This window comes from Peromyscus maniculatus, chromosome X (assembly GCF_049852395.1).
Source record: "Peromyscus maniculatus bairdii isolate BWxNUB_F1_BW_parent chromosome X, HU_Pman_BW_mat_3.1, whole genome shotgun sequence".
Taxonomy (NCBI): domain Eukaryota; kingdom Metazoa; phylum Chordata; class Mammalia; order Rodentia; family Cricetidae; genus Peromyscus; species Peromyscus maniculatus.
This window is the reverse complement of record NC_134875.1, coordinates 75,324,311-75,342,177: the sequence shown is the minus strand read 5'-3', so window position 1 is coordinate 75,342,177 and position 17,867 is coordinate 75,324,311. Positions and strand designations below refer to the sequence as shown.

Genomic DNA, 17,867 nt, shown 5'->3' with positions numbered 1-17,867 from the left:
TGTGCTATTCAAGTGTTCATGGGATATTCACAAATATAGATACAATCCTTGGTCACAAAACTAAATTTTAGCCATTTCAATGTTTGAACTAATATAAAGTATGCTATAAAATAACAGTGGAATTAAATTTAAAACCAGTGCTTGAAAGATCTGGAAAATCCCACATATTGAAAGTTAAAAGTTTCTCACTAAGCCATCAATTAAAAGGAAGGTCAGAAAGGTGTTTTTTAAAATAGTTGAATTGAATACAAAAGAGAGTAGGACGAAGGACATAATTCAGCGGGAAACTGCTTGCATAGAATGTTCAAGATTGAAATTCAATCCTCACTACCTCAAAATCAATACATTATTACATAGAAAAGGAATACATTATAACTTGAGGAATTCATCAAAAGAAGTCCTTGGAATGAAATTGACAATATTAAATGCTTTGATTAGAGAAGTAATATCTCAAGTCACCAATTGAAAATTTTACCTTACAAAAGTAGAGACAGAAGAAATTCAAAATGAAGTAAGAAGAAGGAAGGAGAAAATTAGGCCCTTTATGAATTTAATTCAAAATAGAAAACAAAGAATATTAATAAAACTCTCACCTCTTTGAAAAGATGAATCAAATAGGAAAACAATGAAATCCTTGCCAACAAACACAAGATACAAATTGCCAATATCAAAAAGTGAAATAGAGGCTATCATTACAAATTCTTTAGATGTGAAAAGAATAAGGGAATATTAAAGACAACTTCCATCCTATAAAGTCAACAGCTTATAACAAGCAAAAAGTGTCACTAAAGATTAGATTTACATTTAGTGTGATATTATGTAAAAGAAATAATCTACTAACTCATGACATAATATGAAAGAAAATTGAAAATATTATACTAAGTGAAAGAAAATGTGCACAAAGAGTACATAGTATATTTTTGTTTATATAAAATGTTCTAAATAGTCAAATAATAAAAACAAAAGTAGTGGCACAAAAGAGGCACACAGCCCAATATAAAAGAATAGAGAAATAAACCTGTAGAGCTACAGCCACCTGATTTTTGACAAAGATTCCCAAATACTCACTGGGGAAAAAAGGAAGCCTCTTCAACAAATGGTTCTGGAAACAGCATATGCACATCTCTCAACTTGCACAAAAGTCAATTCAAAATGGATCATAAAGTCCTTAATATGAAACCATAGACTTTGAAACTACAAATATTTCAAGCTACAAATGTAGCCAGGGACTTTGTGAATGAGACTATAGATTCTTGGGAAGTAGTAACATGAATTAGCAAATGGGAATGCATGGATGAGGCCTACTGAATGAGAGGAGATTTTTACTGGTTATTCATTTGCCAGAGGATTCATATCAAACGTAAAGAACTCAAAAAAGTAAACACCAAAGGAACATTTAATACAATCAATAATGGAAAAATAAATTGAACCCAAAAATCTTAAAAGAAGTTCACAGTCAGGAAATACATTAAAAATGTCCAACATCTCTAGTCATCTATGAAAAGTGAATGAAAACTACACTAAGATTCCATGTCACCTTAGTTAGAATGATTATAATAAAAATATCAAATACATACTGGCAAGGATGCTGAAAATGTGGACCCTATATACTACTTGTATGAGTACAAATTAGTGTAAGCACTGTAGAAATCATTAAACAGGTTCACAAAATTAGAATTACGGTATGATGCTTTTCTACCACTCCAGGTTATATCTCTGAAAAATCAAACTAGAGATACCTGCAGCATCCGTGTCTGCTGTGCACCATTCATTATAGCCAAGTTATGCACTAAGTCTTAGCATCATTTGTAGGAACCTGGATGACATCATAATAAAAGAACTTACTAATCTATCCATATATATATATATATATATATATATATATATATATGTCATCCAAATATATATATATTTGGATGACATCATAATAAAAGAACTTACTAATCTATCCATATATATATATATATCCATATATATATAATTTCTCTCATCTATGGAACCTAGAAAAAGACATTAAGTTAGAAAGAGGACTATTTGGGTAGAACAGGATTAGTGTGAGTGGGAAAAGTGATCAGAGAGAGAGAGAGACATAAGAATATATACAGACTCAATCGGATATACATAAATGGAGATGCAATAAAATCTATTATTTTATATAAGTGACACATACTAATGTAAATGTAGACAAATCAAAACTTGAATGGATTGTACTGTGAAACTTCAAGATTTTGTAAGGATGGATTAGTCACCAGATTGTACCATTTAGGCCAAGAAATATTAAGGATAGAATAAAGGAACAGAATACATACACAGTCAGTTGACATTAAACAAAGTGAAAATGGCAATTTAATGAGGAAAGGATAGACATTTTGATAAATCACATTATGAAATTGGATATCCATGTGGAAGACAAAGAACTTGGATCCATTATTTGCAAATATACAAAGAATAACTAAAACAAATTAAAAATGTATGTGTACAATTTAATATCTATAAATTTTTTAAAAGAAATGGTGCAGAGAAAAAATATGATCTTTAGTTGAGCAAAGATATTAGATTTGGCAGTGAATTCATGAAGAATTAGACTTTATTAAACTTTATAATATGTGATATTATAAAATATTAAGAGAAAGAAAAAGACACCCAGGAGGAGAAAATAATTTGAAATTAATGCCATTTTTATGTTTAAACAATTTGACAATCCCTCTACAGAAGATGATACACTGATAAGGGGGAAATAAATAAGGAAATATTAAACGTTATTAGTAATTATGGAAATCTTCATTAAACCCACAATAAGATACCACTACGCACTTACTAGAGTAACTGAAAAGCAAACCATCAAGAAAACTCAAGCAATAAAAAGTTCTGAAGAGTGTGAGCATAGACAGAATTCTCTTAAATTGTTCCTGGAACTGTTAGTGGCATGGTCAATTTGGAAATGTGGCTGCCTATTTCCTAAAGTGTGAAACATACACTTATATGACTTAGCATCCCACTCCAACACATTCACTCAGGGGAATTAAAATGTCTGTTCCCACAGTAAGCAGTATGTGAATGTTTAGAGGCTTTAACTTGCTTTTGTCTTGCTTTGTTTTCTGGGGCTGGAGATGGAACTTGGTGTCCCATGCATGCTAGATCAGTGCTCTATCACTGCGCTGCATCTGTGCCTCTTTCAGTATTTTTAAATGTCTCATTAAATTTCCCAGTCCAGTTTGAGTATGCTGTGGGGCCCAGACAATCCTTGAATTTAGGATCCTCCTGCCTTAGCCTCCAGAATAACTTGGGTTACAGGTTTAAACTATGACCTTTGGGTGTATGTGAAAGTATTTTTTTTAGCAGCTTTTCCAATAATCCCCCAAACTGGAAATCCCCAATGAGACCTTTAAGTGGAAAATAGATAAACAATGTGTGGAACATTAATTCAAATGAATACTAGTCAACAATTAAAAGGCTGGAACTAAATGGAAGGAAAAATGGCAAATTACAAATTAGTTCTTTTCACGTGAAAAAAATCACACTGGAAAAGCTTCATCCTCTAAATTATGGATGATGTCTTGGAAAACAGCAAATTCAGAAGAAGAAAGAGGCTAAGTGGTGGCTGGAGACTGAAGGAGAAGGTTCTTACTCAAAGGCCTGAAATTTGGTGGAGTGATAAAAAAGTTCATTTTCATGTTCAACTACATGTTGTAGTTACATTACTGTAGGCATTTTAGTACATAAAAAGTATTCCTTAATAAGCCTGTCATATAATACAGTCTAGTTCATAAACAAAAAGGATATACACACCCAGATACACAAAGTATGACTAATAATTTAATAAAAGCCAGATGTAGCGACATAAACCTGTTATTCTAGTAATTGGGAGGCTGAGACAGGATTGTGAATTCAAGGCTAGCCTAGACTGCATAGTAGGCTGTGTTTCAAAAAAATAATAAAAGGCAATGTCGATAGTGTTGATGATGGAGTAGTGAGTAAAAAGAAAAAGAGTTTGCAAGAAAGTATTCTGAGGTCCAAGCAGAAGATTTCAATGGGTAAAGATGTTTGTAACCAAACTAGCTCTTGCAACCATAGCTATGGGTGGAGGTGTTTATGTCCTGATTGTATAAGCACACTTCCACTCCTTTTTAGCAATAGCCTGTTCTGTCACCTGATCTTTCCCTCCCACTAACATACTGAGTCACTGTCCTTTCAGAGTTTCTATGCAACACAAGCAACAGACTCCCTGCAATTGTACAGAGTGCCTGAAAATTGAAGGCTGGAGTGATTGCCCTGACATGCTATTTCCTAGAGATAGTCACTCCACCTAAAAGATTTTGATAGATATAGTAAAAAATAAATACATATATGCAAATTTACATATTTTAACGTATATATTTTATTTGGATGTGGCCACATATTCTTTCAACTGTTTAATAAGTAATACAGAAATTACTTACCATCCTAAACGTTTTACTGGCTTTCCTTTAATATTATACAAGAGAAACGAGAATAATTCTTTGAGTTCTCTTAGATTTATTTATTTTCTTTGAACTCAAAGAAATGTGGCATATATATATACATATATATGTGAAAACCATTTCTTTGAAACGCAATATCAATATGTGATATTTTGTAAATATAAATAACACTAATGCTGGTAAAAAATACAAGATAATATTGCTTATTCTGCACTGATTTTTATAGTTTCTTATGACCATTTGGGTCTGCTATGGACTTTTTATTGTCACATAATTACACTGTAACATTACCACTAATTTGAGATGGAAGTATTTCCCAAAAAGTAGTAGTACTTTAAACATCTTCAAATAGAAATGACAGCCATAAGACTAGGTTGCTGCATGCTATTGCTAATTATCCAATTGCTTAATCTAAATTACATCTGTTTTTTTGTGAAGCAAATGAGTAGTAGAAAAGGTAGAACTATTTATTAACACATTTACACACACACACTCTATATATATATATATATATATATATATATATATATATGTATATATATCTTGATTTCAGCTCCTTCTGCCCTTTCTTACTCCTTCTTGACACACTTACATCCTGCTGACCCTAAAGAATTCCCCCTTTCTATTCCTTGAATTATCTCCTTACTAACTCACTGTATCCTTACCAGGCCCAGTCCCCAACTCTATGTCTCTGCTGCCTTTATTACCTTGTCAATTTTTCTGGTTCCCTGTCCTTCCTCTGATTTAAGGGCCATCTATCAATAATTACCACCTATTAACTGGCACTATCACATATACATTTCAACCTCCTTTTCTGGGTGTCTTTTTCTTTTAATTTCTGAAGTTAAGGTTATTCCAGAGTAGACACTCTAGTTTGCTGGAACTTGTGAAACTCAAGCTACTCACCTCTCATGGCCTTTGGAACATCAGGGCTTTGACTGACTTCCTATTCTGATTTTTTTAAAGTAGTAAACATATTCTCTGCTATTCTCCTTGTAATACTATTAAGTTGGGGTGATAGCATGAGTGTGCTTAATAAAGCATATAATGTATTCAGAACATATCATATGATAAACAATGTTCATAAAATTTATAGCAAAACATTTCTTTGTTGATCAAGAGCATGATTTTAGTCAAAAGAATAGGGTTTTGAGTTTTTAAATATGACAATATCTTGATTTTAATAAACAAATGACTGATACACTACCTACTTATATATCATAATTTTCCTATTCTACCAATGTCCTACAATAAGAATTTCTATTATGTGGCTGTGATAGTACTGTGGAATATTCTTATATACTTATTGAAGAATGGGTAGTGACTAGGCTACAGAAAGAATAGCAATGATCTGTATTTATAAAAATACATAAAATTTGAGAATACATTCATGCAAGCCTCTGAAAGTATGGTGGCTAATATATTATCTCTAGTAAATCACTTAGAGCGGCAATAATAAGGTCCAGTAACCTAAAACTGTTAATACAACACATTTATTCAGTAAAAATATTAGGCCTATCATCAGAAAATAAGCAGGGGTCTTCAGAGTATTAGGCTACATAAGCTCACCCCTAACTACCATCTGTTACAGGCAATAGACAGGCTCATCCATTTACTCAGCCACAGTTTTTCTTCCTAGAATACTGAGTCTCTCTTATTCTTATTCAGACAGATTCAGGCTCTTGTTATTTTATAAACCATACACAAATGACTAGATTGGTGAGGGGAGCCTTCAAAATTTATCTATTCAGTGTTTGCATTCATGTTAACATCTCAAATAATGATACTTATCAGTCCTAATTGTCTTCCTCTAATATGGCTATTTACTCAGACCTGAATTACTGTCATACATTTATTTAGTGTGTTGTATAGAAAGGGAACAGTGCACTATTGATCTCAATTTGATTAGAACCAACACTTGAACACTTACTAGAGGCATGAGACTCTGTTTAGATTAGATTATCTCCATCTAGCATAGAAGCTAATATGCCTCCAATTTTAAAAGCAGATTAGTTTTGCTTTTCTGCTTGAATTTCTAAAATAATCTGTATTTTTACTTCCATGTATAATAGGTAAAGCAGAATTAGGTCTATTATATATGGTGCATCTTCTTTACTTGAATAAGTATCCTGCTTTAGAAATATCCATTCATCATGATAAATAATCCTGTCTTGTTTTCTGAGATAAAAATCGAAGTGCCAGAAAATATTTAATCAATCTGACTTTATAACCATTATAAAAATGAACTGTGTATCATCACCTATACAGACTGTAGCAAGTTTTATTTTTTCAATATTGGTAAGAAGAAGTATTTCTGGCTAAACTATTTACAAATGTTTCTTGCTTTAGTCTGCCCAAGAACTAAACAAAATGAGCAAGTATGGCTTAGATAAAGAATATAAAACTTATTCTATATTTCTGGCACTTTCCCCCATTGAGCCTGAGTTATCAATATGGGGCAAAAAAAAAAACCAGTGCTGCAAAGAGCTTGGCATGATCCAAGATGATCATGCCAAAACTAACAACTCCCAATCCTGCAACTCTCTTCCCTGCTCTGAAGCTTCTCTCTCAGAATCTTCAGAATGCTTTCTTTCCTATGCCATATTTGTGATGAGGGCAAGTGCTGGAACTGTTGTTTCCAAAGGCTGACAGAGTATATTAAGGAAAGTCCTTAGCTACCCTCCTGCCAGCAATATTTGGTCACGAATTTATGTCAGCATCATTAGTGTATACAGGAAATTTTACATGGCAACATTTGATCCAGAATCATCTGTTCTTCCCATAGAAGCCACAAGTCAAAAGAAGACATGTTTGTTAAATCTTAGCCTGCATCCATATGCTTTCCCTTCTTGTCATTTCTCCTTTTTGACCCAGCCTAAGACCTAATATACAGGAAAAATCCTAGCACTTATTGTGTGTACAAGCCCTTGTGTTGTTCATCTCTATTCGGTAAAAATAAGTATAGGATATCAGGCTGGACAGGCAGTGCAGTATACTGAGAACCTGGCATGCTCAGAGCCTAGGGTATAGGGAAGAGAGATGGAGTGAGAAGAAAGAAGGTGGAGAAGGAGTATGAGGAAGAGAAGAGAGAAAGGGAAGGATTCTGAAAAAGCCTTACAAAGAATATCAGATGACAGAAATTCAAGGAAGTAATCTGCCATTTAATTATTAAATTTTCTGTTTCAATGAACCACTATTCCAGTTGGCATTCATTGTCACTTTGAACATCTAATTTTATAATAGGTATTTTAATCATAAATGATAAAATATGAAGTATACAATTTCTAAGAAGATTAAGTCAAAAGTTGTTCTATGGTTATATCAAGGGAGATAAAAATCTATCTCTGGCAACTCTTCCCTAAATCACTACATTTGATAATATTTTGAATATCATCATATAACAGTATATTCATTTATTCTTCTATCTATTCAACCAGTATTTCCTGAACATCTGCAGACACTGTCCTCTACCCGTATCTTCATCAAGGCTTCTTCAGCCCCCCTATACTCCTTGTTCCTTATTCTATTTCGCCAGGCATTGGTGCCAGCAAAGCAACATGACAAAAGAATACATGTTAATAAATAATATAGGACATATATCACATAGAAGGTAATATCCTTGGTGAGAATCTGGATCAACAACAGCAAAAAAAAAATGCCCTAAAAACTAAGATCTGAAGAAACCATTAATTGTAATTAGTAGCTATGCATGGATGTCACTTGTTATAAATATACCATATTAATAAAAATTTTCACTAAAATTTGGAACCAACCTAGGTATCTGCCAATAGATGGATGGATAAAAAATATACTATACATGCACAATGGAGTTGTAGTCAGTCATAAAGAGTGAAACTATGCCATTTGCAAGATAATGAATGAAGTTGGAGATTTTATTGACAGGAAAAAAGCCAGACTCTGAAAGATGAGTAAAAAGTTGTCTGTTAAATGCAAACACACACACACACATACACACACACACACACACACACACACACACACACACACACACGATGTGAAAGTAGAAAGGGAGCCATCCTGGATGGTCTAAAAGGAGGGAGAAGGGAGAAAGGAAGAGGGAGGAGGGAGAAATACAAGAAAGTAACAGACAGAAGATAACTATCTTATATTTTTCTCATATGAAGATTCTCAATTTATATACATGCATATATGGATATTTACATTCATAGAGATATTTAATGATGTAGAAAGAAAATTATTCATGGGAAAAAGGAAAGCAGTGAGAGGGGAGAAGGGGGAAAAGGGAAGATAATAAGGAGCAAATTTGAATAAGAACAATTTTATACACACACACACATATATAATACATACATACATATATATGGGAGAATGCCATAAGGAAACTCTTTAATTGTATATAAAAACATAAAAAATAATATAGAAAAAAACATTATGTGTAGGATATATATCCTTTATGATATCTTAACTATTTTCTATAATCTTAAGCTGTAAATAAACAAACATATAAGAAAAAGAAACAAATTAGTGGGAGAGAAATAAGGGAATATATGAGCTATATTTCTTTAATAAAGTTTATAATGAAAATATGTGTAAGGTAAGTTACAAATATTTGGTGATATATTGTGTACCCTAATAAACTTGCCTGAGGATCAGAGGACAGAGCCGGCCACCAGATTAGACACAGATGTCAGGCAATGGTGGCACACACCTTTAATCCCAGCACTTGAGATCTCATGCCTTTGCTTGGGCAGCACACATGCCTTTAATCCCAGGAAGTAATATGGCAGGGCAGAGAAAAGTATATAAGGCATGAGGAAACAAGAACTCACTCTCTTTAGGCTGAGGATTTCGTAGAGGTAAGAACTAGTGGCTGGCTGCTCTGCTTCTCTGATCTTTCAGCTTTCACCCCTGATACCTGGCTCTATTTATTATTATTATTATTATTATTATTATTATTATTATTATTATTATTATTATTATAATACCATCTAGATTCAAACAACACAAATACAGAAAGAACCAGAAATAGTTTGGCACTCTCATAATCCCAGTACTTGGAACGTGAAGATAAAAGTATCAGGACTTTAATGGCCAGCATCAGCTATATAAGTGAATTCAAGGAAAGCCTGGGCTACATGAGACTCCATCTCAGAAACATTCATACATACACAGAGGAAGACACATGAAGGTAGGTATTAGTGGTGTACATCTGTGATTCTAACATTTGAGAGGCTGAGACAGGAGGCTTGTGAGTTGGAAGCCAGGTTAGGTTAAAAAGTCAGACTTTCTCTCAAAAATAAAACAGCAATATTCAAAAAGAAAAAAAAAACAGCCATCTTCTTGCTGCTCTATTTATAATCGCTAAAAATAGAAACAACTCAAATGTCTTTCAAACTCAGTGGATAATGAAAATGAAGTATGTATACATGAAGGAAAACTATTTAACTGTACAGAAAAATGAAATCATGAACTTTGCAGGCAAAATGGATGTAACTAGAAAATATCATACTGCATGAGGTAAGCCAGACCCAGAAAAATGAAATTCATATGTTCTCTATCATTAGAGACCCCTAGCTTCAAATCCTCAGATATTAGTATACAGCCTTGAGTGACTACAGAAACCAGGAAAGTAAACTAGAAACACTGCCAAGAAATGGAGGGCTGAGGGAACAATAGAGAGAGAATAGCAGGATAGAAATGATCTGATGGGGGAAATGGAAAATGGGGAGTTCATTAGGGAAGGGAGAAAGAGATAAATGCATAAAAATATCAATAAGGGTAAAATAATAGTAATAATGAGGGTGTCTGAAAAAGTCAGAAGGAAGTAAACTATTATTAACTATTTACCCACCTTAAAGGGCCTATAATACAAGTTATTCCATGCATAAATATGCATATAGTTTTAATGAACCTTTCTCATCTGGGCTAACGTGCTCCTTCCACAAGGCAGAGGTCACCTAACCAAACCTCTAATAACAGACATGAGAAGCCTTTATTTGAGTTGTTGGCTAGGCTATCCAAAAGACTCCCAAAACATACAGCTTACTACTTGTTTACAGCCCTTTCCTCCAAACTCCCAGAGGTAAGTGCCTATTGCTGATGACACTACTGTATTTCAGAAACAGGGCTCAGAGACCCCTGAGCTGAAACTGACCTGAATGTCCCCTCCCTGAGGACTAGCTTTTAGGGTACAAGAAGGCACCATGTAAGTTTCCAAAGGAAGGAGACAACCAACAGTCCTATCCAGCTATTATGCCTATGAACCATATCCATGACTAGCATGGGACAGTAACCCCAAGGGTGCGTTTGTGAAACTCATACTTGGTGGTAATTAATAACTCTGTATTTGGACTAAATACCTGTTCAACAAGAGGGAAACCATGCCTGGTACTAGAAACCTAGCTAACTACTCAATATTGGTGAAGTCAGAGTTTTCAGAGGAGAATCCACAACCACTAATTTGCTAAACCAGCAAAATCGCTAACAACAATCTATAAATATATGTACTTGTGTCCACAGATAATTGTAGTCTTCACCTCTCATCAAGGAAACTCTACTTTGCAACAGATGGAAACAACCACAGAAAACCATAACCAATAAAAATTCAGAGTTGTAGATCTCAGTCCCGATGGATACATCTACAAAACACTCACACACCTGAGGCTCAGGGACATTTTTTAAGAGCCAGAAGACTGGAGTGTTTTCTGTGATATCCTGTTTCCTTATAATGTCAAAAGCTACACCTATAAAATCTTACCAACATGACTGTCCAAATGTGATCTGCTAAGGATGGCATGAATGACTGTGCCAAAGAGGACAGGGAAAAGCTCATGAGGCCTCAACCCCACACAGGGGAACTGACAAAATCTGGGAGTCAGGGAGGTAGCCTTCCCCAGGGAATACCACACTAACTAGTTGTCCAGTGCCAAATGGTCAGCCCTGAAATATACATACAATCAACATTACATGGACTGAGCATATTATATTTAGTATATATGTATATTCATGTATATGATATATGCATATACAAACACATACATATATGCATACAATAACAATTAATGATAAAAGATCCACCAATCTGAAGGAAAGTAGGCAAGGGTGGGTTGTGGGAGGATTTGAAAGAAGAAAAGTGAAAGGAGAAACGCTATTATTATATTATAATCTCAGAAATTTTTTAAATAAAAGAAAGTAATAAATAAACAGAAAAACCAACATAAAGAAAACAGCATAAAAGGATGTAATGTGATTGATAGTGTGAGTGAGAGAATAAAGGGCTGAAAGTGAAAAGAAAATATGGCTATCATGAAATATGTTTTTCCTGATGTTTAAGTGGGAGGAGAGAAATGAAAGCTAAACGAAGATAAGGATGTCCTAGAAAAAGGAAAGGACATATGGGAAGGTCCTCAGTTGTTATAAAGTCTACAAATTTAAAGAGAGTAAAAATATTTGTTTGCCTTGGAGGAAGGGGAAAGATGATATGTACTATTGCATGCTTAAAAAATATTTCTGAAAACTATGGATTTAAATACCACCAATTATGCTTTTGTATAGCAATTTGACCATTTTATTTTGATAGATCACCTGTTCTGTGTTATTCTTGTGTTTTTCTAAGCACATTTAATTATCTAAATTATTAAATTATTAAAATTATCAATATTAAATCTTGGCCTGGTGGTGCATGCCTTCAATCTCAGCAGTTGGGAGGCAGAGGCAGGCAGATCTCTGTGAATTTGAGGCCAGCCCAGTCTTTACAGGGAATTCCAGGAAAGAAAGGGCTACATAGAGAGACCTGTCTCAAAAAATAGCAATATTTGTTGCTCAGTTGAGATAATCTACTCGATCCAGACTGAATGGTCAGGTAATTTTTCAACAAAATAAATTAAATATTAATCTAGAGGTGAACTTACTTTAGAAAGAGTTCAGATAACTGATGATTACTGATTCCTTTAGGAAAAATAACTATAAAGGTTTTTGTCAGTGTGTTCAGTGATAACATCAGGACCTGGGCTAAATACCCAAGCATAAAAATAGGGTCTGAGTATGTAGCTTGGTGGTAGAGCATTTAGGTAGCATGTATGAGAGCCTTGGTTCAATCCACCAGTAACACTGAAGTAAATAATCAGAGCTTCTTAAAAAGCTGAGACTGGAAGATGACTTAAATCCATGAGTTTGATGCCACCCTGTATGTACAGTAAGAAATCATCGCAAAATATAAAACAAAATATGCATCAGCAGCATAGTAATCCATTTCAAACTGCATGCAAAAGACTAAAACCAGTTACATTTTACTATACTTAATCTTAGTCTCCAGTTCAGTAATTCTTTCATCTTCATGTTCCTTCCTAACTTTCTGACCCATCCTAAGTCTTTAATGATGACTCTTTATCTAAGCAGCTCTCAAACATAAGCATTATTTTCCTTTCACACACACACACACACACACACACACACACACACACACACACACACACACACACTTTCTCTGTATCTTAGCATCTGTCATCTACCCCTACAACTTCAGCTGTCTTATTTTCTACCAATGATCCTTGTCAGTACTCCCATTCAGACCACACACTTGAGTTCTAAGGATGCTTTCTGAATGTCTGCTAAACATCTAAGAAACATCACATTCACTTTAATTCAATAAGTCACAAAATAGATTAATCAATTTGCCTGTCATAAGAATTTCACTATTGGCCTTTGTGCTCACTTCTGTTAATGCCATCATCTTAGTCATAATCCTTTACACTAGAAACATTGTTGTCTTTAATTCCTCCATCTTTCTCAACTTTCACATACATTAGTTAAATCATCAGTTCTGTGCAAATAAAGCCAAATTATTGGTAGTTTTCTTTTTAAAAAAATCACTTGGTCTTCAATATTTCACCTACAAAATCCAAATTCTTTAAATGGTCTGAGGCTTTGCATTTAACTTTATCCTCAGTTTGCAGTGTTTTATATTTAATGTTTTTATCCATACCACCCCTTTTCTATGGTCTCAGAATTTGTTCAGATAATTCTTTCTCATATATGGAGGTCCAACACACAATCTTCTTTTCCTATGAATATCTTTCATAACTCTTTCCCTTCATCTAGATTAAGTACTTGGAAGGTACCCTGAGTTTTATATTTGTACCACTTATCAATAATGACTAACACAAATAATACATATTAGAACTTGACTTCAAATTGTAGCAGTTACATAATCAGTGCTTAGCACCAACAAGTAACACCATTCCCAAGTGCTTTGAGAAAAAAAAAACAGTATTTGTCTTGTTGGATTGTATCTTCAGCATTTATATTGGTCTCTGACCCATAGGAAATATTAATGGCTATTAGCAAAGGAAAATTCACAAATGAGTGAATTTCTTGACTGTTTGCTCTCTATTCTTCTCTGCGCTGCTTCTAGCTTACTCATCCATCATTTCTCACCTAGACTATTTTGAGGGCTTCCAAGTGGACTTCTTGACTTTTCTTTCTTGACCTGAGCTGTGATTCTAGCTTACAAATTTGCTAAGGTGTTTCTCTTTTAATTTCTCTGGTTCCTCACAGATGTTGTACTCTTCTAGATAGGTTAGAAAGGAGACGGAGATATTTCCTGACTTTGAGAAGTTCATGGTCTCATATAGATGAGAGACTCACGTATTAGTAATATTGAAAGAAAACAGACTACATGCTGTCAGTATAGGGAATGAACTATTTTGGGCAGAATACAGGAATATTAAAGATGGGATTTTAGAATTAAAGTTTTAGATTGGGTTTTGAAATAAGGGTAAGATAGCTTTCTTAATACTTACATTTGTTTGGATATAGATAGACATGTTTCCTTCTAGCTTTAAAAAAATTCAAATATAATTTATCACATTCAAGACCAAATCTAAATTCAGAAGCATACAAGTTCTTGTAAGAACTGTTGTCTGCATCCCATTCTAGCATTATCTTCTGATAATTTTATTTAGTATTTTGTATTATTCCAACAATACTACCATTCGTATATCTCACCCTTTCATTCTGTATCCACTCCTAATAACTCCTGTGTTTCTGTGATAGGCTATTTCAACTTGCCTCTTAAGTCTTCATATTGACAAACTAGCTAGAATTTGTCTGCTTTTTTGTTCCATTAGTATCAGATATATTTTCTTTAACTCCTCTTTTCTCATAAGCCAGTAGTGGGATGATGTAGCTTCTGAGAGACTTGTATGAAAATTATGGTTTGCACCATATTCGTATAACTGTAGTCACTTTTGTTGTCTTAGCTTTCATTTTTTTTCAATTTCTAAACTTATTTAAGTGATTATATGTATTGTATAGAGTACTTTTGAGAATTATAAAAGATAATGCCTACCATTACTTTGTGGGGGGAGGGAGTTGATGATGAAGGGTATTTTATAAATTCTTAATTATTCCAATTATTCCAATGGATAGCCATTTTGTCATTGGTTTGTTTGATCACATGTGGCCAAAGTTCATATAGTCCTATGGGCTGTTTCTTATGGTTTAAACACATCTTCAATTCCAAAATTCAAAATTCATTGAATCTACAACTTGTGCCATAGTCACACTATCAGGGTAGATTTGCCTTCCTGGATTCCTGCTTTTCTAAATAATGATAAAAAATTAATTATGTTGCACTTTCTATTGCAAGCACTTTCAGCTATAAAAGAATATTGTTGCTTCATTTTTCTTCATAGTTTCAATTAACTGACTTTGGAATAAAAATGCATGTTTGCAATGTGGAAGGGGTCATCTAATTATTCAACCACCCCTGTTTGTAGCTCCTTATTAATAGGCTCCACATTGTTTGTCTTGCTTCCACTTGAAATGCTAATTTTAGAATCCCATTTTCATTATCAAACACCTTTAGGAAAAAATCTTAACAGTTAAAAAAAAGAGACCTCTTGAACCTGTCATGTTTCCCTCTTTCTTAATAAGTTTGTTCTCAAAACAAATTTTTTAAATTCATACTTATTTTCAAACAATATCTTCCTTCTCAAAAATTAGTGGATCCCTCAATTCATTAGTTATCACTAGTTTCAGACTATATAAACCAAAGGAGAAGTTGGGGATTTAAGCAGTTTTCTGAATAAATGTAACATTTGTAAATATTTAACACTAACTTTTTTTCCAGTTTTCAAGCAAAATTCACAGTTTGCTTAAAATATACAGGTACTATAATTGAGGTCAAAGAGGTCATCTTTTTGTTTGAATCATGTAGATAATTGCTTCAATTCTCCACTTCACTTTGTGTGAAGTAAGTAATTGAGTGAAATTTCAACTGAACATTTTAGTGAAAAAAAAGTCAAAATGAATGTTGATTATCTTTAAGCCCAAACAAGTAGCTAATTGCCTGAAATTACCAGTTGCTTGGTCATGCAACCTTGGTACATTTAGATATATCTATGATGAAATTGGAGAAAGTCAAATAAACATCACTTCAGCATGCCTACCAAAGCTTTCAATCACATGCACTCGATGAGTTAATAGCACACTAAAACCAGCCACTTTTCTCCAATTTCTGGTTTTATCTCCTAAAATAAATGCTTTAAGAACTTATGTCTATATAGAATAAAAAATTAGAGCAGCTTAGGAGACTAATTTATTTCAACAAATTGTCACAAACATCTGTTTTGCATACAGAGAAAAATTATGAAGGTAGAAATCTAAGTAAGAACTATAGTAATCTCATAAAACAGAAAGGTGATGATTAACTAGAAATATTTTCACATATTTTTATTTTGCTAGAACACAGCCTTGCAACTTAGGATAAACAAGTGAAATATGTGTAGGCACACTGGAAACCAGGGTGCGGGGGAGGGTTGGTGTTAAATATTTACAAATGGAAAAGAGGTCTGGGAAATCTTCAAGTCTATGAAGCTGTTTAAAAACACCCGAGGGCAAATGCTATCAAAATTCTAATGAGAAACAAAATGGATGTTTAGGAATCCAATTTTCCGTTTTGAACTGGTGAATGAACCTTATTTCATAAACTTATATTACTTAAAAGGCTTTCTAAAAATCTACTAATAGACTGTCCACTTTGCTATATGACCAGTCTGTACTAAAATCATTTCATAATGGAAGCTTTCTGTTTAATTCTGACAAAGCTCAAAGGGGAAATTTTTCATCTTTATTTCAAATAATGTTAACATTTCAGTATTTTGAAGTGAGAATTATGCTACGGCAAAACAAACTTCTGACTTACTCTACTATATTAGTCATCTCAAGTCTAATTTGATTGGAAATGTTTAGGGGCTATGTGATCCATTCCTTCTACCCTAATATGATATCTCTCCAACTAGTTGAAGACTTGTGATTAAACTAACCCTCCAGGTCTTTTACTTGTCTTTTATAAGGACAATTTTCTAAGAATTTGAAAGAAATAACTTTGGCTTGCTTTCACTAGCCCTTGTCCAAGACATCATATCTTCTACAGACAGGTCATAGATAATGAAATTGAGCACATTACTCCCTATGAAAGGCACAATAAAAACTTAAATACAGAATATGTCAAGGTTACATCCCAGCCCATATATATATATTAGACCATGTTCATTGTTTGTGACCATAGGACATTCTATTATTGGCATGTTTGACCTATAGTTCCCATGGGTTCTACACAATTATTTGCTATATTTATACATACACAGTTCAGGACCATCTTGTACTCATTTCTGTAATCTGGTATTCCTCTGAATTTGAGTTTGCCTTTAATAGACTTTGTCATGTTTATTTTTACCCACATCAGCTTGTCAAAGTTGTTTGGAATCCCAATCTTAACCCATTTCCCCAACTCCCAACTCTGAAAAGGCAGAACTGGCTGAACGTATATAAATTCTTTAGAAAAAGTCTTTGCACACAGTTGTGACACTCAGACATTCTGCATTCCCCACTCTTCTGCCATTTAGTCATAGCCTAACAAAACTCAATACCATATTTCTAGATATTCTTACCCGACTGTTGAGTCGTCGACATCTAAACAATGGAAGGCAACAGCATAGGCTTAAGGCAGAGCTGGCCCTACGGCCAGATGCCATACGTTGTGTCCTTCTAGAATCCGTCATGCTTCAAAGTTGGTCTGTCTATAAATGTGTAGTACAATCTGGAAAAAAAAAATACGACTTGGGATGAAACAGTGAAAGATCTGAGAAACAGCAAGCAGTTTAATACATGAAGAAGGAAAGGGCAAATGGTGGGAGAAGTTCTCAACATTTGAAATTTCACTGTAACCCCTGCTCTTTGGGGATTCTGTAGTATATTTTCTAAAAATACAGCAACTCATAAGTTACCTCTTTTCTTGGAAAAGATGGACAAAGTGAAGAAGAAATGGTGAATGAGTGACGAACCCCTACAAAACTTAGCCTTCATATGTCCCTCAGACTCAGAAATAAGAAAATAGGCCACATTATTCCCTCTTCCTCTATT

At 33.8% G+C, this 17,867-nt stretch overlaps 1 protein-coding gene across 3 annotated transcripts in view; it reads right to left on the bottom strand.

Annotated features, from left to right (window-relative positions):
• The window catches only part of Rps6ka6 (ribosomal protein S6 kinase A6), a 185,737-nt gene that overhangs the window by 111,641 nt on the left and 56,229 nt on the right, over positions 1-17,867 (bottom strand). For all 3 annotated transcript variants that reach the window (XM_076562741.1, XM_076562740.1, XM_076562742.1), the window contains exon 3: positions 17,396-17,544. In XM_076562741.1, coding sequence (XP_076418856.1) covers positions 17,396-17,506 — 111 coding nt within the window. In that variant the 5' untranslated portion in view covers positions 17,507-17,544. The remainder of the gene's footprint in view (positions 1-17,395; positions 17,545-17,867) is intronic.